Here is a 25,181-nt window from a genome sequence, read left to right on the forward strand (position 1 = left end):
CTTGAGGAGCTGCTGCTTAAGCTGAGACCCAAAGAGTGCAGAGAGCCAAGCCGTGCCGTTATGATGGGAAGACCATTCTAGCGTAGGGTCCGGCCTGCACCAAGAGCGTTATGTGCTTCATAAACTGTGAGAAGCTCGTGTGGCTGAGGTCCCTTCCTCTCTGGCCAGCTTCAGGGCACTTTTCAGGGTCATGTCATTATCTGTTTGCTTGACTGCCTTTCCCCAGCACACAGAACAGGTTTATGTATGTATGTTTGTATGTGAGATGGAGTCTTGCTCTATCGCCCAGGCTGGAGTGCAGTGGTGTAATCTTTGCTCACTGCAACCTCTGCCTCCCGAGTAGCTGGGACTACAGGCGCATGCCACTATGCCCAGCTAATTTTTCTATTTTTAGTAGAGACGGGGTTTCACCATATTGGCCAGGCTGGTCTCAAACTCCTGACCTCCTGATCTGCCCGCCTCAGCCTCCTAAAGTGCTGGGATTACAGGCGTGAGCCACCATACCTGGCCTACACAGAAAATGTTTTGAGGGCATGAAATATTGTCAAAAGTCTCTTCCACATTTCTGTTTCTGGCCAAGACGATATAATGGGGCAGTTTTACCCCTCCTGCCTTAAGCAACTGAAAAGTCAGAGGAAAAATGGAAACAACTGTTATAAGACACTAAACGATGGGTTTCCTGGGGCAGCGATTTCTGAGAGAGGGGAAACACGTGAGTGAGCCCTGTAATTGCCTGGCTTACAGCCTGGAGAGTTTCCAGGCTATGGAGCAAGAGGAGGACCCAGGTGGAACCTGGCATCAATCTGAATTGAGGAGTCAGAGCTGAGGGTCCGGGCAGGCCAAGGTGGCTCGGGTTCCCACCGAAGACAGGAGAGGAAATTGCTATACAGAGAGACGAGTAGCTAGAGATCTGCAGATGGTTCTTCCTGCCGTGCCACCCTCTCCTCCCTCAGGCTTCAGCTGAGAACTGATCAGTGCCTGTGTGTAAACTGTCTGAAGCTGGGAAAGTTCCACCCAAAAGGAGCAGGCAGAACAACCCTTGGAGTTTCCACAGGACTGTGATTAGCTGGCATTCCCACCAGCCAGAGCAGAAACCGCCTAACTCACAGGGCATTGGGGAGAGTATTCAGAAGGGTAGGGAAATCAGCCCTTGACTACAGGCTAGTCCTAGTCCTGCCTAAGAAAGCTTAAAAGCAAGCCTCAAAAGGATCCAACTGGCTCCAAGTCACTAGACTCTGTTCCAGGACAAAGCTCAAGAATATTTTTTCAAAATAAAGAATATCCAGCACCCAACAAGGTAAAATCCACAATGTCTGGCATGAAATCTATAATTACCAGGATACAAAGTACAGTAGCTCTCCTTTATCTGTGTTTTCACTTCCTGTGGTTTTAGTTATCTGTGGTATAGTACAATAAGATATTTTGAGAGACAGGGAGCTAGAGAGACTATATTCACATAACTTTTATTATGGTATATTGTTATAATTATTCTATTTTTATTATTAATTATTGTTGTTAATCTCTTACTGTGCCCAATTTATAAAGTAAACTTTATCAAAGGTATGTAGATATAGGAAAAACATAACAGAACAGGGTTTGGTACTATCCTTGGTTTTAGGTGTCCACTTGGGGTCTTGAATGTATCCCTGTGTAGATCGGGGGGACTACGTAGTAGGAAAGTATGACCCATAATGAAGAAGAAAAGCAATTATTTCAAACCCAGAAAGGATACATAAGATAGAATTAGTAATGTCTGAGATAACATTGTACCAGGTGGGACCAGGTGCGGTGGCTCATGCCTGTAATCCCAACACTTTGGGAGGCCGAAGTGGGCAGATCTCTTGAGGTAAGGGGTTCAAGACAAGCATGGCCAACATGGTGAAACCCCAGCTTTACTAAAAATACAAACATTAGCTGAACGTGATGGCACATGCCTGTAGTCACAACCACTTGGGAGGCTGAGGCAGGAGAATCACTTGAACCCAGGAGGTGGAGGTTGCAGTGAGCCGAGATTGTACCACTGCACTCCAGCCTGAGCAACAGAGTGAGACTCTGTCTCAAAAAAAAAAAAAATTGTACTAGATGGGATTAACAGCAGATTAGATACTGTAGAAGAAAAGATAATGAACATGACAATCCACCAGGAGAAACTCACCAAAATGAAACAGAGAGAGAAACAAGACTGAAAAAAGGAACAGGGCATCATCCATCCACTATGAGACAACTTCAAAGGCCTGATATATGTGTAAATGGAGCCCCCAACAAAGAGGAACGAGAGGAGGGAACAGAAAACAAAAGTGAAGAAATAATGGTTGAAAACTTTTTAAGTTTGATGAAAACTATGAACAACATACAAGAATCCCAGTGAACCCAAAGCACAGATCTCTTCTGTTTCCAGTGCGTGGCTCCCAGCTGGCATGTAATCGATGTCTGCCGAATGGATGAACGGTTGGCGTCAGTGCAGGCTGTCTCCCTGCTTTCTCCCTTTCTTCTCCTCCTCTCCTCCCACCCCAGCACCCACTTTGCTTCTCTCTTGCTTCCAGTGCTTCTATTGGCCAGAGTTGTCTTGGATGCCTATGGTGGCCTCTGGGCTTTAAAAGCTACTTGACCTTTAGTCTAGGAGCTTTTCCTTGCTGTAGGCTTTGCCACTGAGAGCCTCCAATGGTTCAGCCTCCTCCAAATTTGAGCATAGCCAGGGGTTTAGAGATTAAAGCTAAAATATTGTCAGTCTTGCTGGCACAGACTTCCCAGGGACTCCTGTTCTTGTAGTTCCTCTGTGGTGGCTGGGTCAGGAGGAGTGCCCAGGATGGACTGGATGCTGTGTTCTGCCCGGGTGTGTGGCCTCATTCATGGCCCACCTCTGTAACTCCTTTGCCATGTGAGGTCGGGCTGGTTGCTTCACTTCTCTGGGCTTCTGTTTACTGGCGTTTGGATGTGATGGTTTTATAATCCCTTCTGCTCTGACATCTTGTACGCCCCTGCCACTCTCCCTTGACCATCTTTCTCTTTGCCATGCCTCATCCTTGCTAATGGTGTGTGGAACCTGGAGAGGAGGAAGGCAGGTGGGCCTCAGACCTGTTGTCCCTGCCAGGCCCCATCCTTCAATGGCTTCCCAGAGTTTTCAGGTCTAATTTCAAACTCCTAACTCAGCACACCAGGCCTTGATTCTTAGAGCACGGTCTCTGGAATCACCTGCATCAGAATTAGCACTGCCTCTACCCACCATCCCCAGCTTGCTAACAGTGAAGACTCTGATTGGGAAGATCGGGGGTGGGCCACAGGAATAAGCGTGTATGATAAGCACCCCAGGGGGGTTAAAGTGTATTGGTAGGAGGAAATTAGCTCATAGTACATAGGGTGAAAAATCTGAACAAAGGCTGGGTGTGGTGGCTCATGCCTGTAATCCCAACACTTTGGGAGGCTGAGGTGGGAGGATAGCTTGAACCCAGAAGTTTGAGACCAGCCTGGGCAACATTGGGAGACCCATCTCTACAAAAAAAAAGAAAAATTGGCCAAGTGTAGTGACGTGTGCCTATAGTCCTAGCTACTCAGGAGACTGAGGCGGGAGGATTGCTTGAGCCCAGGAGTTGGAGGCTGCAGTGAGCTATGATTATGCCACTGCACTCCAGCCTGGGCAACACAGCATGACTCTATCTCAAAAAACAAACAACCTGCCCCCCTGCCAAACAGTAGAAAAGAAGCATCTGCTGCAACTGTCTCCTTGCCACCTCCCAAGTCCCCTCCCTGGAAGCACCAGGTTCCAGAGGCAGTCCATTTCCAAGCACATGCACATATAGACGTGTTTGAGCACAGGATCAGGCCAGGTGATGCCGAAAGCCCAGTGAAGCCAGAGAAAGGCTGCACCGGGGCCTCTGGGATGTGTCCTCATCACCTCTGTAACCTCCACCTGTACCCCCTGCCACGCTCCAGCCTTGCTGGATGAGCCCCAGCTCAGCCATTGAGAACGCTGCTCCCAGTCTGTGTGACTTGCCTCATGTACTTCTCGTTGCTGAGAGAGCCTTTCTTCCTGTTTTGTTGCCCAACAAATGCCTATTTATCCTTCAAGACTTAGCTTAAGTGCCTCCTCTTCCAGGAAGCCTTCCAACCCGACTCTGTGCCCTCACTCTGGGTTCTCTGCAATTCCACGTTCACTGATACCCAACTGATTATGCTTTCCTGCTTCCTCTTTCTTTCACTGGACGGTGAGCCCACTGAGGGCTGGGGTCATTCTTGTCCCCTGTTGGATTGCTGAGTTCCAGTACAGCACATGTAGTACACAGATGATACTCAATAAGTGGTGTTTATCAGATGTCTACTTCGCAGCCATTCTGTCTCACTTTTGCCTTTTGTGGTTTGGAAATCCACTGCACAGTGCTCCTCAGCCTCACCCAGGCTCTCCTGATTCTTGGCACTCCAGAAGGGGCTGGTGGAGGTGGGGGAGAGGACACTGTGCAGAAGCTGTAAGGAGGGCGCTCTCTCCCTGAGTCACATGTGAGAAGTGGTCCTCTACTCCTGGCACACGTGGCTGATAGGACTCAAAGGGGACACACGCCCTGGGATGGGGAGACTCAACCCCAAGTTTTCCTGCCAGGGGGTTGCCCTGCTGGCAGCAGGTGAGCAGGGCCAGGCTTGGTGGAGTATTCCTGGCAGCAGCAATGCACCAGACCTGCCTCCTCCTCACCCTTGCAGTGGGAGCAGGTGGCCCGGCTGTAGGGAGGGGGTAGGGAGACCCAAGAGAGGGAGGGGCATGGGAGAGGAAATTGAAAAAGCAGAGGGGGGCTTGGGGGTGTGCGGCTGGCCAGGCGGTTGTTTGACGAGTAAATGTGCTGGGCACGCTAATGAGCTGTGCTCATTCATGGAGAGCTGCCTCCTGAATCAGGGAGCTGGCCAGGTTCTGGGGTGGAGGAACCAGGGATGAGAGCCAAGCTAGGGAGCTGCCCGGCTGCTGGGGCAGGGCCTCCTGTGACGGGCTGTCGGGGGAGTCTTTGTCCTGGGTCCGGGGGGTGCTCCTTCCTGCTCTCCCTTCAGAGGAAAAGCCAGGCTTTGCCAGGCAGCAGCAACTCAGCTCAGGGTCTGCTTGGAATTCACTGTCCAGGCTGGTTTGGAAGCTTCTAGGGCAGGGGCTGGCTCTCGGGACCCACAGGCAGGGCTGATCTTGCACCCTTGCTCTCCCACCCCTCCTCACACCCCTTCACCCTGTCACTCTGAGGACCAAAGGCCATGGCTAATCAACACTCTTTCCATTCTCCACATGGGTCCTGGCTTCTGAGGGGCCTTTCGAGGTCATGGGGCTGGGAGCTATTGTTGGAGCAGAAGGTTGGAGGCCAGGCATCTCAGCAGCCTGAGTGCTGTCTGTGACAGGCCTACTAAGTGCCACATGCTGGGGTGTGTGTCTGGGGGAGCAAGTGAGGATGCCAGGGGGTGGGCAGGGGTGTGGGATGTGGAAGGGTATGGAGAAGCAGCTGCAGGTGCCAAGAGGGGATAAACAAAGCAGAAGGCACCAAGGAAAGGGGGTGCCACTCTGTCCGAGGCTGCGAGGAGGGCATGGGTAGAGGGGCTGGGGCTCCGTGGAGCAGGAGCAGGAGCTGGTAGGCTGCAGGGCAGAGGTGGCCCTCTCAGACTCCGTCCTGGTTTGTGGGAAGCTTCCCTAAAATCCTCCCCCACAGGTACCCCTAAGAAAGCCCTGCCCCCTGAGAAACTGAACTGATGCTCAAGAACCCATTGCCCAGATGGAGGTCACGGACGGGGATGTGTGAAATCAGCTGCATAAATTGTGCCACACTGGCCACGGCTCTGTCTGTGCCATGACAGCAGAGAGGCTGCAAAATGTTCATCAACATGGAAAAGAAAAACAAAGAAAATGCCTGAGACTTGGGTACCTGGTGGGTGATAAGGCTTCAACCTTGTGGAGTCTATCAACCTCCCCCACCCCCACCACATCTGACACCCTCCCTGCCAAATGCATCCATGCTGTGCCTGCTCCCGGGCCGCTCCTGGGACAGGAGGTGCTTCTCAGGCTGCCCAGCTGTGTCTCTTGCCAGGCAGCCTCCTATCAGGGCCCTGACTGCTGGACACTGCCCCAGCGAGCCACAGCTGTCCTTAGTTTTGAGGAGGTCTTTCAGCTTTTCTGGGGTTGAGGAGAATTCTCTCCCCACCTGGATGTCCTGTGCACACCCACATCCGCACATGCCTTACAGTGAGAAAGGTCCCTACCCAGCTGGGTGTGAGGCCTGGGTCTGACTGGGGTGGCCTGTGGGGTTCTCTCCAAGCAGGCCGCCCAGACCTTTGCCAGCCTTCTCTGTTTCTTTTGATGGCAAGATGGATATTCGTTTTCTTTTTCTTCTTTTTCACTCCCCAGGCAATTCCACTCTGAAGCAAGGATATTCCTTTTCATTTGTTTCCACCTGTCAGAAATGGAGGCGCAGTGATGTGAGTGGAGTGGAAGAAGACGTTTGCCAGATTTTCAAGTCCCCTTAATGTCTCAACCCTCTCTTCTACGACTGGGGAAGAAGCCGGTGTAACTATGGCACAAATGTGCCCTGCTAAGCCAATGTCCCAATCAGAGCCATTCTTATCCTGGGCATGGGGCTGGTTTGTTCCCCTCTGGGAAGTGGGTGCATTGAGGTAGGGAGGAGACTGTACGTGGCGTAGGGCTTTCATGGACCCCCAAGTCTCCACCCTCAAAGTCCAGGCTAAGTAAGGTTGGTGGCTTGAGGATGCCACCTGGGGCGCAGGGTTTCCCCTCACCAAGAATTGACATAGCCAGTCGGGTGGGGCCAAAGGCCGCTTCTGCCGTCGGGGGATGGGGGAAACGGGTCTGGGCCCCAGGGGAAGGTGTCCAAGCGGCAAAATAAGATCCCCCTCCCACCCTGAACTAGCAGCTGGGGCCGGGGTGCCGGGGTGCATGCACCTAAATGTGCGCGTCCTCGCCGTGTGCGTGCGTGTGTGTGTGTGTGTGTGTGTGTGTGTGTAGAGTCGGGACTTGCCAGGTCGAGCCACAGCCCACTTTCCTCCTCCCCTCTTCCCCGCAGACCCTGCCCGCTGGCGGCGCCTCGGAGGTTCTACCTTTGAAACTGTAGGCGGCTCCGAGTGGTCGTCGGGAGAGGGGAGCTGTTGGGGGAGGGCGGGGAGGAGCCTGGCCCTGGATGTGTGCTTTTCGATTGATGGATGACTGCCGGGTGGGAGCGAGCGCGCGGGTGTGTGTGTGATTGTGTGTGTGTGGTGTGTGCGCGGGGTGCGTGCGCGCGCGGGGCCTGCCCATTTTCCTCCTCGCAGCAGTCAGTTGGGAGCTGGAGGGAGAGGGAGACGCAGGCGGCGAAACAGCAGAGGAGCCGAGAGCCCTCCGCCCAAGGCGCCCTCCCTCAGTCAGCGCACAGGCGCCGTCGCTTGGAGGAGCAAGGTGCCTCCCAGCCCGCGGGCTCTTGGGTGGCTCTGCCCCAGGACTGCACCTGGAGGCGGCCCCGGACGGGGATGGTCAGCGGCTGCCGCCGTCTGGCTCACGAGCGGGACGCGGTGAGGGCACCATGGCGCTGACGCCCGGGTGGGGGTCCTCGGCGGGGCGGGTCCGGCCGGAGCTCTGGATGCTGCTGTGGGCAGCCGCTTGGCGCCTGGGTGCCTCGGCGTGCCCCGCCCTCTGCACCTGCACGGGCACCACGGTGGACTGCCACGGCACGGGGCTGCAGGCCATCCCCAAGAACATCCCGCGGAACACCGAGCGCCTGTGAGTATGGCCCCCGCCCCTGGCTCGCAGGGAGCTCCGAAGTTGCCCTCCCACCCAGACACAATTCCGGGCTTGCGGGTGGCGGTAGGACCATTGGAGCCTGCCCGGGCTCCGCAGCTCACAGGCGGGTCAGTGCCTGCCAGGGTCTTTTCCGAGCCAGGAACCAGGAGCGCCGTGGTTTCCCTTTCCCTGGGATTCAAAGGGCCCTCGGCGGGTTTGTCAGCTCCGGTCCTCACACCTGCACCCTGCACTTCGCACCCGCAGGCCCTCCCCACTGCGCCAGCACTGTATTCCTCCAGGGTGCCTACGAACTGCTGCCAGAAAGCCTTCCTGGCACCCAGGAGGGACGCTTCCCACACTCACCAGGCATAGTGTCTTCTTTTGGGCACATGGGGCTACAGCTGCATTCAGAGCCAGCTGCTCGGATTCCTGCTCCGAGAGCTTGCTCCTGAGGATGGGCAGCAGGGTGGGATGGAGGCGAAGTTTCTGGTCTGCTCCTTCTTCTCCATTGTTTCCCCCAGAGCCTCGAGAATTCTTCCCCGCAGGTGCCACGCATTGGTCCCCACTTCACCGCCTCCTCCACAGCCAGCCATCCCCAACCCAGGCAGACAATGGGACCTGAGGGCTTTGGGTATGGGCTTGGGGTGTGTAACATTCAGCACCCGAGGAGGGGTAGGTGTGTCTTGGATGGAGAACCCGGTGCATAATGTCAAGAGGTCAGAAGCTTCGAGAAGGGGGCCCAAGGTTAAAGACATTGACCATGGCAAGTCATAAAAAAACAGCATTTCTCTTCCCCTGTTCTCTCTCACTTTTGAATTCTTGAGGAAACTTGACCCTTTTCTAGACTCACTGAGCTAGTAGAATGTGTGTGTGTGTATATGTGTGTGTTTACAGACCTTTATACTTTGTTTTCTGCGATTCCCCTGCAGAATGTGTTTGTGTGAATTCCTAGTATTAAGGGGCCACCTTAATAGGATGAGGCCACGAGAGTCCCCGTAATGGGCTGTGTGTGTGTGTAGCTTTTGGTCACATGCGGGGCCTTTGTACTGCTCGAAGAGGTGACTGCACCAGGAGATTTTTGAACAGGGCTTTGGAGAAGGCTGCTGGCACCTTTGAAACCTACCTACTCCTCCTTCCCACACTCCTCGGTGACTGCAGTGGCTCTCAGGAAAGGTGTGCACATTTTCATGGCTACCAGCTGGTCAGAGACAGAAAATTGACCCTGAGGAGTACTGTCTTCTGAATCAGACTCTGTACCAAGGCCAGAAATTAGCACACATTTGCCCCAGACTCTTCTTGGCTGCATCTGAAAAATTCCTGTGGAGGTTTCAGAGAATTTGCAATCTAGATGGGAAGTGTGTGTGTGTGTGTGTGTGTGTGTGTGTGTGTGTGTGAATGCCTGTGTGTTTTAGGGCTGGGGAGAGGTGGTACCACACTGAGTTTCCATGGGCAGCCTGTGCATTATCCTATGTGGAACCAGAGAGGAACTGAGGGTCAGAAATCTGTCCAGAGGACCCCTATGGTGGCCTGGTCTCCCTTCATGCCTGTCCCCTCCGTACCTGCTCCCTGCTCCCCACTTGCCCACTGGAGTTTCTCCTGCAGCTGCTACCCTGACTGTAGTCTAGATTTAAGACACACAAATTAGCCCCTCTTCTTTGCTTTTGAATCTTGAATCTTAAAATCATCTCCTTCATCCTTACTCTCTCACCACCTTTAGTGTTTAAGACTTCATGAACTCTTTAGCTCTTTTGTGATCAGAGTGAGATGAAAGTGAAATTTCCTAGTACAGATGAAAGAATTGGTGTTCCGGGAGTTATACTACCTGGGTTTCCCAGCTCTGTCACCTATTCGCTGTGTGACTTTGGGCAAGTTTCTTAACTTCTCTGAACCTTAGTTGTTTTCCATCAGGAAAATGGGGCTGAGGCTACATAAGGTCTCTGGTTCTTGTGAGGATGGAAGAGCATGTGTGGGAAGTGACTGGTACCTTCTGATGTTGGCTAAATGAGTGGCACCAAGGAAAGCCATTATTTTGAAGGGATAGGGAGGGGAATCTCATTATTTTAATTCAGCAAATGTTTCTGGAGCCAAGAACTGCCCTGGGTGCTGAGGGAGTGAGTCCACCCCTGTCCTCAAGGGACACATGGTCTAGAGGACTGGGCAGAGGACCTCTAACTGAGCTCTCAGGAGAGGGAGGGCCAGGCAGCCTTGGGGAATGGGCTGTGGGAACACAGGGATGAGAAGCCCTTTTCCAGGTGAAGGCGTTTCTCAGAGGATGGGCCACTTTATCAAGGTTGGTTTGGATTTTGCCAAACAGAGAAAGGAGGCAATCTAGGCAGAGGGAACAGCTGGGCTCCAGGCCCAGCACATTCTGCTGCTTGTCAGGTCATGAGGCATGCTCTCTTGTGGGCCTCTTTTTTTTTTTCCCTGTTTTGTAGAGATGAGGATCTGGCTATGTTGCCTAGGCTGGTCTTAAACTTCTGGGCTCAAGCAATCCTCCCACCTCAGCTTCCCAAAGTGCTGGGATTACGGACTTGAGCATGAGCCAAAAGCCTGCAGGTGTGAGTATACGGCAAAAGCCTGCAGGTGTGAGCATAGGGCAAAAGCCTGCAGGTGTGAGTATAGGGCAAAAGCCTGCAGGTGTGAGCATAGGGCAAAAGCCTGCAGGTGTGAGCATAGGGCAAAAGCCTACAGGCGTGAGTATAGGGCAAATGCCTGCAGGCGTGAGCGTGCCTGGCCCGATATGGGCAGATGGACTAGCTTGTCCCTGGGGCTGAAACATGCTGTGGCCAGTGGCCAGTGGGTGGGATAGGACTTGAGGCTGGAAAGAGAGGTTGGGAAGGCTCAGGAAGCCTTTCCATATGTGGACTTTTCCTCTAGAAAATTCCAGGGGTGAGTTATCCTGTGGAAGTGGAGCAGGTCTGATCTCTGCCATGTGGCTAAAGCTTCCTGGACTGGGAAAGCACAGGGAGCCCGCCTGTTCTCCAGGCAGCCCGTGAAGGAGCTGCTCGAAGAGGAAAAGAACATCTTGAAAGAGGCCTTGGTGAGAGACCAGGCAGACTCAAAATAACTGTGGCAAATGCTCTCTCTAATCAATATGAGTGTCGCGCAGTATCAGAGCCTGAAACAGTGGCTTCTTCTAAGGCTGTGAAATTTTTATGGACTGCAGCTGTGCATTCGCCTTTTGTACTTCGGGCAGTTCCTGCAGCAGCCTGTGAGACCAGGTAACTTTATGATCATATATTCTATAACTCTGGGTCCCGACCTGTCCCCGCAAATGGAAAGAAATTGTCATTGCTGCGGGGTCTTCTGGGAAGAGATTGAGTAGGCCCCAGAACTGCTGAGGAAATTGGTTCAGTCAGAGGGGCTGTGGGCTGGGCGGGGAAGGGATGCTAAATAATTCACTGTAATAAACAATTAAAATCCAGAGCCAGGGATGGATGAGGCAGCGGGGGAGGCTGGGAAGCTTCGACTCTTTGTACTGCCCAGGCTCAGAAGGACCCAGCCATGGTCACCAGTAAGTTATTTTTTTTTCTTCCACAATGACCTTGACTTTCAGTTGGACTTGATTTTTAATTAAAAAAATCTTGTAACTAGAGTGTCCAGGAGAGTGTGACAGGAGAGTGCAGTATGTGTAGACATCGCCCAGGTGCGAGGCTTGCACCTGTGGCAGATTCCCCTTGCGGGTGCAGAGAACAGAGGTTGCCTGAGTGTGAAGGGAGGCAGGCAGGGCCTCTGGGAAGGGCTACTGTTTTCCCTTTGCCTTCAGACCCAGCACATTCTCCTGCTTGTCAGGTCATGGGGCCTGCTCTCTTGTAATATTCTTTTTTTTTTTGCTTTTTTGTAGAGATGGGGATCTCACTATGTTGCCAGGCTGGTCTCAAACTTCTGGGCTCAAGCAATCCTCCCACCTCAGCCTTCCAAAGTGCTGGGATTACAGGCATGAGCCATCGTGCCCAACCTTGCCGTCCTCATTATGTGCTCTTCCCTCCTTGCCAGTCCTTCCAACCTGCCCTATCTCCATGCCTGCTGCAGAGGCCTGGGAGGTGTGCTCTGGGCTCAGCTTGCTGAGCTGGAGGTCCCGTTGAACAGGGCTGGGTGGTCACACATAAGGAAGGCTGCCCAGGGCAGCTCAGGCTGATGCTCTGGGGAGCCTGTTTGGAATGTCAAATAATAATTGGATGCTGACCTTGGTAAATGAGGTCAGGGGCCACTGCAGACACATCTGCTATCAGGCCTGGTCAGATCTGAGCAGGCCACCGTGGTCTCCTTGCAGTAGAGACCTGCGCTGTGCAGGGGAGGTACTTCCTGGCAGGGCAAGAGTCTCCGGTTTGCTTAGGCTTTGGTGTGGTGGCCGGCGCCCTGGCTTAGGGCTGGGCTCTGGATGACTGGTGTTAGGACCCTCGTGCTGTGCCTCTCCTTGCTCCAAGACTCAGTTTCCCCATCTGTAAAAGGGGATGACAACAGCTGTGCAGGTTGGTAGGAGCACGGGAGGCAGCGAGCCTTACTTGTTGCATGGCTGGTGTTCACCCTTGCCTCAGCCTCTGGGGATGATAACACCTACTATCTCAAAGGGCCTTTGCAAGATTCACTCATGCTATGGTTGTGAAATGCTTTGTGATTCAATCATTAGATTATTATTGTTATTATTTGGGAAGCTCAAGCCCCAGGCTCGAGGTTTCAGGTGGCGCAGAAGAGAGCTCGGGAGGTAAGGATTTGAGCGTTGGGGCATGCTGCCGGAGACTCTTGCAGTCTGTCTGTTGAGAGCACTCATTTACCTTCCCTGGGCATCTCTGCCCCTTTCCCTTGGGATCTGGAGACAGAGTGGGGACTGCATGCAGGGCGGGTAGTCATGATGGCATGGTTGTGAAGCCAGACTCTCTAGGTTTTTAACCCGACTCTGCCACTCAGCAGCTGGGGAGGGCCTTGGGCAAGTGATGGGGTTTAATTTCCTCATTCAACAGATAGCTATCTATTGAACGTCTGCATTGTGCCGGGTGAATAGTGCTGGACAGAAACAGAAACCCGAGTTTTAGTCCAGCTGGGGAGATAGAGATGAATGACATAATACAAGAATAAGCACATAACTGCAAGCTGGGAAAACTGCTCTGGAGGAAAGGGCGACTTCTCAGAACCCCCATTTCTTTTCTCATAAAGTGGGGATGATGATAGGGCCTGCTTCAAAGGGTGGTCATGAGGATTAAATGCAGTAATGCTCGCAGAAGTGCTTTGCGCAGGGCCTGGCAGACAGCGAGTGCTCAATAAATGGTAGTATTATTGTTATTAAGGTGACAGAATTGCAAGGATGTGAAGGAAATTTGGGTGTCACTCAAGGCTGGATCCCAGGGTGGCCCTCCTCTTCCCCATCAGGCAGCCGCTGGGGACCCTGGAGCACAAGGTGAGGGGCTGACCTTCCAAGGTGCCCCTTCTGGGGTGGGGTTGGCTGGCAGTGGCCCTGGCTGCCCGAGGCTGCCAGCAGGGGCGGCCGTGCTCTTTTGGGGCTGGGTGGCTCCTGCTTTATTGGGAGCAGACGGGTGCTTGGCGGAGTTGCTGCCTCCAGTTCTGTGCCGGCATTAGCAGCTCGGCGGGGCTCTTGCTTAATGGGATTTTCTTCCCAAATGCTGTAATTATCGCCATACAAATACTTATTACCCAGAGCAGATGACGGCCGGGCCTTGGGCAGTAGCCAGGAAGTTGGGCTGTGCTGGGGGGCGGGTGGAGAATTGGCTCCTCTTTTTGACGGAGCTCATGACCCCCTCCTCTCCTTTCTGGAAGCCAGCCTGTGGCGGATAGACAGCTGTTGGGCACCTGCAGGGGGCCTAGTGTCGTTGAGAGAGGTCTGAGAGCTTGCGGCCTGGTGGGGGAGAAAGAACAAATATGTAAGGATGTCTGTAGGGACGAGGAACACAGTGGCTACCAGCTCAGGCTTCCGTACGAGAATGGCCCAGTTTGAACCCTGGCTTCATCACCTACCACCTGAGAGATCTTAGACTACTCACTAGTGACTCAGTTTCCTCATCTGTAAAATGGCACCAGTGGCAGCATTTGCTTCATAGGGCTGTGAAGTTCAGATGAGATGATTTTTTTTTTTTTGTCAGAGTTTCACTCTTGTTGCCCAGGCTGAAGTACAGTGTACGATCTCAGCTCACTGCAACCTCCACCCCCAAGGGAGGGGAGATTACAGGTGCCTGCTACCACACCCGGCTAATTTTTTGTATTTTTAGCAGAGAGGGAGGTTTCACAATCTTGGCCAGGCTGGTCTCGAACTCCTGACCTCGGGTAATCTGCCCGCCTCGGCCTCCCAAAGTGCTGGAATTACAGGCATGAGCCACCGCGCCTGGCCAAGATGATTTTTTTGAGATGGGGTCTCACTATGTTCCCCAGACTGGTCTCAAATTCTGGGGCTCAAGTGATCCTCCCACTGAGCCTCCCAAGTAACTAGAACTACAGGCATGCACCACCAGGCTCAGATAATTCCTTAGTTTTGATAACTGTCCATGGTTATGAAAGAGGTTAATGCTAGGGAAAGCTGGTTGAAGGCAGCAAGAATAATGATGAATCGTTAGAACAGAGTAATGCCTGACACATAGTCAGTGCCCCATTGGTGTGGAGATGAGGCTGATGAGAGTCTCTAGATGGGAGTGAGATGGGAAGGAGGGATTGGATTGTTGCTGTGTTGGGGAGGTAGGGTTTGAACCGGGTCTTGAAGCCTGGGCGAGACTTCAGTAAGTAGCGAGGTGAAGCAAGGGTAAAGGAGTTTGGGAGCATTTAGAAGGTGTGCCATCTGTTTGGGAAGGAGAGTGAGAAGCAGAACCCCCTGACGGGGGAAGATTTGTGTTGGTGAGTTCTGGCAGAGGAGATTAAAGTAATGGGTGGGCACCAGGCCATGGGGCAGGGAAACGGGACCCCCCAGAGGGGAGTATATATACCACCCAGAGGGGGGTGTATAAAACTTTTTATTAAATTTAAAAAAACAATTCAGTGATTTTTAAAATAAACTTAAGGACTTGTGCAAACATCACAATTCAATTTGCTTTGTCATAATCACACACAAAGGTAATTTTTTTCTGAAGCATTTAAGAATAGCTTGGAGACATTGTAACTTTTTTCCTTTAAATACTTGGTGAGGGTTTTCTAAGAACAATAAGGCTACCAACATCAGAAAATTAAACATCAGTGCAAAACTGCTCTCGACTCCAGAATTCACATTCAGTTTTCATCAATTGCCCCGATAATGTCTTTCTGGCTGTTTTCTCGCACGTCTACAATCCTGCCAGGATCACACATGGCATTTAATGGTCGGCTCTTTAGTCTTCCTGGATTTGGAAGAGTTGCTTAGCCTTTCTTTGTTTTTCTTGACCTTGACGTTCTTGATGTATGCAGGCCGGTTACTTTGCAGAATGCTGCTCAGTTTGGCTTCATCTGATCTTTCCTCACTGTTAGATTCAGGTTATGCATTTTTGCCAGAAATGCCAAATAATGACTCCGTGTCCTTCCTGGTGCAGCATGTCAGGAGGCACGTGATGTCAGTTTGTCCCAGTAGTGGTGATTCTGTCTGTAATCACTTGGTAAGTTGACGTCTGCCAGGCTCCTCTGCTGAGAGGTCATTGTTTTCCTCTTTGGTATTAACAGGTAATTTGTTGGGGGATTGTTTGAAGCTAGGTACATATCCTGTTTTTCATCAAGCTTTCGTCCCCCTGGTTTTAGCATTCATTGATGATTTTGTAACTCCATCATTTATTCTCTATTAGTTGGCTTTCTATTCCCTTCTCCCTCATCTGTTTTTCTCTCTCTCTCTTTTTTTTTTTTTTTGAGACAGTTTTTGCTCTGTTGCCCAGGCTGGACTGCCGTGGCATGATCTTGGCTCACTGCAGCTTCTGCCTCCTGGGTTCAAGCAATTCTCCTGCCTCAGCCTCCCGAGTAGCTGGGATTATAGGCACCTGCCACCACGCCTGGCTAATTTTTATATTTTTAGTAGAGATGAGGTTTTACCATGTTGGCCAGGCTGGTCTCACACTCCTGACCTCAGGTGATCCACCTGCCTCGGCCTCCCAAAGTGCTGGGATTACAAGCATGCTATGGGATTACAAGCACTGCACCCAGCCTGATTTCCTTCTTTTTTATGGCTTCATAGTATTCTGTGGTGTATATGTACTACATTTTCTTTATCCGATCTGCTGTTAATGTCTTGCCGCCACCTTAACTTTAACATGGTGAGGCTGATTTTGGACTTCGGACTTCCAGAATGGAAAGATAATACATTTGTGCTACTTTCAGCCACTAGGAATCTTCTACAGTCATAGACTTCAAAGCTATTTTTTTTTTTGAGACAGTTTTGCTCCTGTTGCCCAAGCTAGAGTGCAATGGCGCAATCTTGGCTCACTATAACCTCCACCTTCTGGGTTCTCCTGCCTCAGCCTCCCGGGTAGCTGGGATTTCAGGCTTGTACCACCACATCTGGCTAATGTTTTGTATTTTTAGTAGAAATGGAGTTTCACCATGTTAGCCAGGCTGGTCTCGAACTCCTGATCTCAGTTGATCCACCTGCCTTGGTCTCCCAAAGTGCTGGGATTACAGGCATGAGCCACCGTGCCTGGCCAAGTTCAAAGCAATTGCAGAGGCCAAGATATGAGAGGAAGTGGGGCCCGGACCAAGGCAGAGAGAGTAAGTGTGACGGGCATGGCAGACTCTGAGGCTCGAGAGCCTGTGAGAGTGATCTTGAGACTGGAATAAAGCTGGAAAGGGCAACTGATCCTGGAGAAGAAGCTGTGAATTTGGCTTTCACCTGTTTTCTTTGAATTGCCATTAAAAGTGTATGTGAAAAAGATGGCCCCAGAGGTCATGATGGGGAAGGTTACTCTGGAGCATGTTCAGGCTGGAGAGATGGGGTGGGGAGGGGGGAGGCTCCAGGGAAGCGCTTCAACCCATGAGGGCAGTGGAACAGAAACTTCGGTGGGAATAAAGATCTCCTGGGAGGCTGGCACAAAATGCAGATTCCCAGCCCATCCTAGAGGTGCTGGTTCTGTAGATCTTTGGCAAGGCAATTCCAGTGATTTGGATTCCGGAGTGCCCAGGACACAGTTTAAGAAACACTGCTTGGTACTGGGGTTTCCTGGAGAAGAAAGCACATCCTTCAAGGACTCACACACTTTAGCTCCCACCCACATCAGAGGGCAGGAGGAAGGGAATGCGTGGAAGGAGGAGTTGGCGGAGAGGTGGGAGGAGCTTCTGTCCCGTGTTTGACATGGGGGAGCACTGGCTACACGTTTGTGGATTTGAACCTGGGCTGAGTAGTTATTGCAAAGGCCAAAGAAGGAGTTTGGTGAAGAGGAGGAGGGTTAGCAGTGTGGAGAGCATTCAGTCTGTCTGAGGACGAGGTCCAAGGAAAGCTTCTGGAACACAAGATCAGGGGTCGCTGGTAAAGTGGGCAGAGCAGTTTCCTGGGAGAAGCTGAAGGCAGGAGGCAGATGGCTGGCAGCAAGTAGGTGGTGAGGAAGTTTGCAGAGGAGAGGACAGGCACGGGAGCTCTGACGGGGAACAGGCTCAGGAGAGAGTTGCTTACAGCATAGAGGCAGGTGGACTGGAGTCTCTTTGAGAGGACAGGAGAGAGCCAGGGGCTTTGGGGAATGCGGGAATGGGGAGGGCTGGCAATGGGTCAGAGAAGGGCAGAGGCAGAGAGAGGTGAGAGGGAGTTTTGATGGTGGCGTGTTCATGGCTTAGAGCCCCTCCTTCTCGCCAGCCTCCAATGAGCTGCTTTACCTGAGTTCCCTCTTTTACTCCTCATCACACTCCAGTGCGGGGGAAGGTATTACTCTCCTCTGCTTTGCAGATGAGGAGAAGGTTCAGAGAGGTGGAGCCATGTGCCTAGGGTTGAACAGCTGACTGGTAAATGGTAAGCTGAGATTCCCTGAGTCTCAAGGCTCTGAGATGTGCCTGTGTTTAGTTTTTAAATTTGACTTCTGCTCTCTAGTTTTAATGAGGCCTGACTTTATTCACTCATTCATTCATTATTTGCCAGACACTCATTCAGTATCTACAAAACACCTGCCAGTGCTTAGCACTGGGGCTGTAAAGGCAAATTGGGAGTGATCGATTCCTGCCTGCACGTGTTTGCTGGGTGGACCCAGTTGCAGGCTGGTATAGGGAGGGAGGTGTCTGGTGTGGGAGTGGAGAGTGGTGAGCAGAGTTGGGCACATTCAGGGAGGTGGTGGTGCAGGCAGAGGTCAGCGGCAGGGAGTTGGTGGGTGGGTGGCCTCCCAGGGGCCTGCGTGGTTAGAGAGCATGGAGGCCTAGGGGCTGTCAGGGGGGCCCTGGCTGCAGGGCTGTGGTTTTGGGGTGGGCCCCAGATCTGGGAAGGGGATTGGCAAGAGCAAGGTGGGGCCTCAGAAGTGAAGGGACTGGGGTGCCCTTTGGGCCTCAGGACAGAATGTACCACGGAGTTGGGATTAAGAGCTGGGCCTCGACTATCTCACACCCACTAGGATTGCTGCTATCAAAAAACAGAAAATAACAAGTGTTGACGAAGATGTGTGCACTGCTGGTGCGAATGTGAAACGGTGCAGCTGCTGTGGAGAGCAGTGTGGCAGTTCCTCAAAAATTAACAGTTGAATCACCATATGACCCAGCAACTTCATGTCCAAGTAAATACCCAAAATAACTGAACGCAGGGTCTCAAAGGGGTATGTGTACACCCATGCGTTATTTACAATAGCTAAAACGTGGAAGCAAGCCACGTCTCTACCCACAGATGAAGGGCAGTTGCCAGGGACTGGTGGAGAATGGGGGAACTCCATAGTATAGAGTTGCAGTTTGCAGGTGAAAAAGTTCTGGAGATTGCTTTGCACAACAATCTGAATATATACATTTTAAAGTAGTATGGTACACTACAGAACTACACACTTAAAAATGATTAAGATGGTATGTATTATATATATATATTTTACCACAATTAACAATTAAAAATTTTTTTAAAAAAGAGCTAGGCCCTGGGGTCAGACATGCAAGAGCTCAAGTCCTGCTCCTCGACCAGCTGGGTGACCTGGAACAGCGCATTGAAATTCTTTAGGCCTCATGCCCTCATCTGTCAGTCAAGACTGACAAGGAGCCTTTGAGCCAGATACTACTGTGAGGTTTAAATGAGCTGGCTTGTTGGGATACTAGTGTAGCGACTATTTCTCCAGCCAAGGAAACAAGATGGGACCCCAGGAGCCCAGGCGCATGGGTGGAGTGGATTGGTAGCAAATGGGCCCTGGTGTGGGGTCCCTGCTTCCTCCTCCTTGGGGCTTCCCCACTGGTCACATGTCAGCGGGTGATCCCAGGCTGGAGTTAGTGTCTGGCTGTGGCTCAGTCTGATGCGTTGGAGAACTGGGATGCTTGGAGCCCTGGCTCCTCACCGACGGAGGCCTGAAGATGTGGGGAAGGCCCAGGTGGATGACGGGAGTGCATGCAAGGCCTCGACCATGGTGTGCCAGCAGCCCCCAGGGTCAGTGGGCAGGGTTGCTCTGGCAGCCTGTATTCAGTGAGCACCTATTATGTACCAGGCATGGTCGCAGGTGGCAGGTGCCGGGGATACAGCAGTGAGCAAACCAGCTGTGGCCTCTCCCCTCACAGGTAGCTGGGAGGCTGGCCTTGGACAAAGGACCTCCTATTGACTGCAGCTCCGAATGACAATCGGAGCTCTGGAGGAGGGAATAGGCCGGCACCTGGGGAAGCTGGTTTAGAGGAGGGGTGTTTGACTGGGAGCCTGGTACGTGTGCTAGGGGCAGGGAAAGAGGGCTGCTTGCTGAGCTCCAGGCTGCTCCAGGCCAGAAGGAAGCACTGACATTGAAGGGAATGGAGGAGCAGAGTGGAAGCCCTAGGGCTGAGGGGCTGGCAATTCCTATTAAAGGGCTGAGGAATAATTATTCTTCTACCCTATGGGCCAAGGCAGGCTGGCCAGAGGCCTCCACGCTTCCGGAGCCACAGCTTCCTGTTCCTTGGGGTCAGATTCTGTGCCCACTCTGCCCTTCTACGCTCAGGTCTCCAGGACTTCAGAGTCCCCCGATACCTGCCCAAGGCTTACAGGTGCTCTCAGGGATCCCTTTGTGACCCCCTCTTCCCCATAACCTCACATCCTTGAAACTCTGGGCTATGCCTGCTGGGCCCTCAGGCTCTCCTGCCTCATGGCTGCTTGAGGCCAACTCCGGCTTTGCTCAGATCCTCGTCACCCCCACTTGAGCCTGGGAGGTCAAGGCTGCAGTGAGCTGTGATCATGCCCCTGCACTCTAGCCCAGGCAACAGAGTGAGATCCTATGTTTTTTTTTTTTTTTTTAAATAGAAGGATAGAGCTGGATTCCAGCCCAGGTCTGTGTATCCGAGGCCTGAGTTATTTGGCCCAAACACCGAGCCACTTGGATTGGCTTCCCAGCTCTGCCACTCAACCTGTAGGGTCCATTTCCTTACCTGTAAGGTGATGTCAAAGATGCCCACTTCCAAGGGATGTTGTGAGAAGTACGTGGAGCTTATATATAAGCAGCAACCAGGCCAGTGCTGCCCTGTGGAAGGCACCTGCCCCATTCCACTGGCTACCCTGGTGCTCCTGAAGCCTGAGACCGCCCCTGAGCAGGAGGAAGACACCTGTCCTTTCCTCTTTCCTGCTGAGGGTGTCTGGAGTCACCCAACTGTCTCACTTAGCAGCTTGGACCCTAAGGTGCTATTTCCTTGCGCGTATTGGGCTCACTTATGAGAATGGAAGGACCTGGAAGAGATGAGGTTGTTGGTGACAAGGCAGCATCCTCTGCATGTGGAGCTTTTTCAGGGTGAAGTCCATTTGGGGAGAATGTTTATTTTCCTCTCTCTCTCTTCTTTTCCTCTCTCTCTCTCTTCCTTCATTTCTCTCTCTCCCCTTCCCTCCCTCCTTTCTTTCTCTCTTTCTTTCTTTTTTTCTTTTTCTTTCAACAGTGTCTTGCCCAGGCTGTAGTACAGTGGTGCAATCATAGCTCATTGCAGCCTCAACCTCCTGGGCTCAAGTGATCCTCCCACCTCAGCCTCCCAAGTAGCTGATATTACCATGACTGGCTAATTAAAATAAAATTTTCTTTGTAGAGATGAGGTCTTGCAATGTTGCCCAAGATGGTCTCAAGCAATTCTCCTCTCTTGGCCTCCCAAAGCACTGGGGATATAGGAGTGAGCCACCACGCCTGGCTGAGGAGAGCATTTCTTAACATATGTGTTTTTATTTTTGGAGTAGGGAAACAAACATGGAAAACCCACTCAACTGATGCGATTTAAAATGTCAGTTTTAATGCAAATTCTTTCCTGCATTCAAGAAACACTTACTGAAACATCTATCATGTGCCATGTTCTGTGTTGCACCCTGGAGATGCAATAATGAGAAAAACACAGCCTGTGTCCCCAGGGAGCTTCCAGTCTCATGTAGAGGCTGGGACATCAGTCAGGGAATCCCCTAAATCAATATAAATTGGCTCTGGCTGGGTGAGGTGGCTGACACTTGTAATCCCAGCACTTTGGGAGGCTGAGGCAGGTGGATCACTTGAGACCAGGAGTTGGAGACCAGCCTGGCCACCATGGTGAAACCCTGCCTCTACTAAAAATGCAAAAAAAAAAAAAAATTAGCTGGGCATAGTAGTGAGTGTCTGTAATCCTAGCTATTTGGGAGATGGAGGCATGAGAATAGCTTGAATCCGGGAGGCGGAGGTTGCAGTGAGCCGAGATTGTACCACTGCACTCCAGCCTGGGTGACAGAGCAAGACTCTGTCTCAAAAAAAAAAAAAACAAAAAACACCTAATATAAATTGGCTCTGATTTGTGCTACATAAGAGAGGGTTGGGGTGCTCTGTGGGCCTGTGATGGGAAGGTTTGCCAAGTGGAGTTAGTAGGTGAAGAGGAAGGAAGAAGCATTCTAGGCAGAGGGATTAGCAAGTCAGAAAGGGCACGCGGCAGCCCACTCGGGAGCTTGTAGTTCATGGTAAGGAGATTTTTGTTGTTGTTGGGGCGGAGTTTTGCTCTGTTGCCCAGGCTGGAGGGCAGTGCTCAATCTCGGCTCACTGTAACCTCCGCCTCCTGGGTTCAAGTGATTTTCCTGCCTTAGCCTCTCAAGTAGCTGAGATTACAGGCACCTGCCACCACACCCGGCTAATTTTTGTATTTTTAGTTGGGATTTTGCCATGTTGGCTAGGCTGGTCTTGAACTCCTGACCACAGGTAACCCACCTGCCTCAGCCTCCCAAAGTGCTGAGATTACAGGCGTGAGCCACTGTGCCCGGCCAGTAAGGAGATTTTTGTCTTGATTCCAAGAGCAATGGAGATTCATTGAAGACTTTAAGTGGAGAGTGACATGATCAGATTTGCATCTTGAAAAGACCACTCTGGCGGTGGCTTGGAGAGCAGATTGGAGGGGGGCCAAAGTGAATGCAGGGAGCCTGTGAGGCAGCGCTGCAGGGCTCAGGCTCGAGGATAGAGGCCTGGGGTGGGTGTTGCCCCTGGTTGGTGGGATGGGGGAAACGCAGCCAGGGCCAGCCTGCAGATTGGGGTGTTAGGCCTCTGTGGGCCCCTTTACCGCTGTCTGGGCAGCGGCTTGGGAGGGAAATTTTTCTTTCCTCCATTCTCCCCATCTGACTCTGCGGACTTTCAGCGCTGCAGGGGTAAGATTTCAAAGCAAAGAGCTGGGTGTACAGTTCCTGAGTAGGCTTGTCTTATTCAGTGACAGCATGTGCGATTTTTTTTTTTTTTTTTGAGACCCTGCAGGAAGGGTGAGCCTCCCCATTCACTGCGGGCTGTGATGAGAAAGGAACGTTCTGGTCCCTGAGGGAACAGGGATGGCTGGAGCTCCAGCTTGAGAAATTGCGAAGGCAGTGCCAGGAGTCCCCAAAACAGCCGAGAGGGGCCTGGGGAGTGTATTCCTGCAGCCCCAGGAAATCCCAGGGTTTCTTTTGGTTTCTCACAAACACCCAGAGACTGGGGATCAAATTCTTGTTTCCTGAGAGGATTCAAGAAATCCTTGTGTGTTTTTGTTTTTTCCTTGGTAACTTTGCTTTGGAGGATTTTCTCCCAAATCATTTGCTACTGAGGTTTTCCTTTCAGGCCAGGACCACACAGGAACGGAGGGAAATCAGGGCCATTTGCCACTGGAGCATTTTTCCTCCTTGGGGAGAAGGATGAGTGTAAACTCATCACTTTTGGAAGAGGGAGAATCGTCTTAGGGTGTCTTCCCTGGTCTTTGGCATCCTCGGGCCTGCGGGGAAGTGAGTCTCTGACTCCTCCCAGTTCAACTTAGGCCTGCCAGTCAGAGCTGAGCCTGGGGACACCACCTCCTGGCAGAGTCATGGTCCTAGAGGGAAATCACAACAGTGGCAGTAGTAAGGGTAATCGCAGCAGGTAATACTGCTATAGAGAGCACGAATTGTGTGCCAGGCATTATTCTTGGTGTTTTAGAAATAGCAAGACATTCAAACCTCACCACATCTCCAAGAGGTGGGTCCTGCCACCTCCTCATTGTATAAATGGGGAAACTGAGGCATAGAAAAAACTAACTTACGTGTCCAGGGTCACACAGCCAGTGTAATGGTGGAGCCAGAATTCGAAGCCGAATGGTCTGGCTCCAGAGCCCACACTTTTGGAGACTAAGAACAGTTAGCTCAGCCTGGCTGGGGAGCCCCCGATATTATTGTGTAGGCACAGCACATGATTTTATTACAGAGCCCCAGTGCAGGCATGTCCTCTCCAAAGCCCCCAAGTTATGCTCTTCAGCTCTGTCCAAGGCATGGCCATTCGAGGTAAGAGGACGGGATGAGGGGACAGAGGGAGAGTCCAGCAACAGGAGGACTTGTGACGTAGGAGACAGTGTGGAATCACACGGGCCAGGTGCTAATCCAGGCCCCACCATTTATTAGCCGTGTGGGCACTGTGCAAGTTGCTTCACGCATCTGTGCCTCAGTTTCTTCCTTAGCAAGTTGGAGAGCATTTGACTCCCCTTATAGTTTGCAAGATGAGGGTGAAACGAGATGAAGCATGCTTAGGATCAGGCCCGGAGCCTGCTCACAGTAGGTGCCCAGGAAGAGATGTGGGCTCTGGTGGCAAAACTGCAGGGGGCCCAGGTGGGCTCTGGATCTTGGGATCTTCCTGAGACTCGAGGCTGGGGCCTGCCCCAGTGGCCCCACTCCCCTGGCTGCCCTGGTCTTAAGGTCCCAGCAGCATCTCCCAGTCTCCCGCTAGCAGCTTGTTGGGGGAGGGGGCTCCATGGGAACACTGAGAACCTCCTATTGGAGGAATCAGATGCGGCAGAAAAATGTCCTCCTCGCCTTATTTTAGCAGCCTCTGCTCAGGAGAAGTGGCTGGCTGTGAACTTGATCCTGAGGGGAGAGAGGGTGCGTTACCCAGTGGAGGTCACTTTCTCAGGCTAAGTGGCAATAATGCCTCCTTAGGCAGCAGCCCTCGGACCTGGGAGCTTAGTGAGAGTTCGCAGGCTTCGGGCTGGGGTGAGGGGCTCTTTCCTGAGAGGAGGCATCAAGCTCTGCATTAGAGAGCAAGGCTGACGGTGGCAGGCTGGGGTGGGCTTGGGCCTCTTTTGACATTCTGGCCTGGAAGCAGGACCTCAAGGAAGAGGCTGTGCCTGCCTTGCTGTCTGTGCCAGTGTCTCTTCCCCCCAGTTCATCTTTAGTCTTGTGTGGTGGTGGAGTGGGGTATAGGAAGTAAGGAGGAGGGGCGGGACCAAGGAATGTACCCCTGCACCTGCACTATGGGGGCTGGTACAAAAGGGTGAGAAGAGAGGTGTGCTAATGTGGGGTGCTATCAGAATGTCCCTTCCACCTCTGCCCCACCTTAGTGGGATTTCCATCCTCAGGGATTCTTGAGTTCCATTTTGGGTCCTGCCTTGTTCAGATAAGTCAGTGTTTGTCTTTGCCTCAGTTTTGTCATCTGTGAAATGGGAATAATTGTCATAGTCAGTTGCTTTTGTTGCCATGAAAAGGAATGAGTGATGAATGATACGTAAAATTCATCAGATTTTTCATGACCTTTGACCAAGTAATTCCTTTTGCAGGAATGTATTCCTCCCAAATGCCCATCAAGCTTTATGAGATATTGTTTATAACTGGACAATATCTGAACAGCACAGGGATTCCAGTCACAGGGAATCAGGGAGGGAGTGGTCCAGTAACTTGATATATCCAAATGAAGGGACACTTTCTGGCCAATCGGAATCTTAAGTGGAGAACACACAGTGTATGAGGTTGTAGAAGGAGGGGTAACATGTATGTTTCATTCATCCTCTTATCTTCAGAACCTTGCAAAAACGCTGTGCACATAGTAAGTGTTCCATAAACATTTGTTGACTTATCTTAACTATATAAAAATTGTATTCTGAGGCAGGAGAATTGCCTGAACCCAGGAGGCGGAGGTTGTGGTGAGCCGAGATCGCGCCATTGCACTCCAGCCTGGGTAACAAGAGCGAAACTCCGTCTCAAAAA

The 25,181-nt window shown here is 51.9% G+C and overlaps 1 protein-coding gene across 1 annotated transcript in view; it reads left to right on the forward strand.

Moving 5' to 3' along the window:
* The first annotated feature begins 7,508 nt into the window (after nucleotides 1–7,508).
* SLIT1 (slit guidance ligand 1) overlaps nucleotides 7,509–25,181 on the forward strand; it is a 192,587-nt gene continuing 174,914 nt past the window's right edge. The window contains exon 1 of the mRNA XM_012439394.3: nucleotides 7,509–7,720. Coding sequence (XP_012294817.2) covers nucleotides 7,524–7,720 — 197 coding nt within the window. The 5' untranslated portion in view covers nucleotides 7,509–7,523. The remainder of the gene's footprint in view (nucleotides 7,721–25,181) is intronic.

This window comes from Aotus nancymaae, unplaced genomic scaffold (assembly GCF_030222135.1).
Source record: "Aotus nancymaae isolate 86718 unplaced genomic scaffold, 86718_ANA_hifiasm-v0.15.2.pri h1tg000010l, whole genome shotgun sequence".
Classification (NCBI taxonomy): Eukaryota; Metazoa; Chordata; class Mammalia; order Primates; family Aotidae; genus Aotus; species Aotus nancymaae.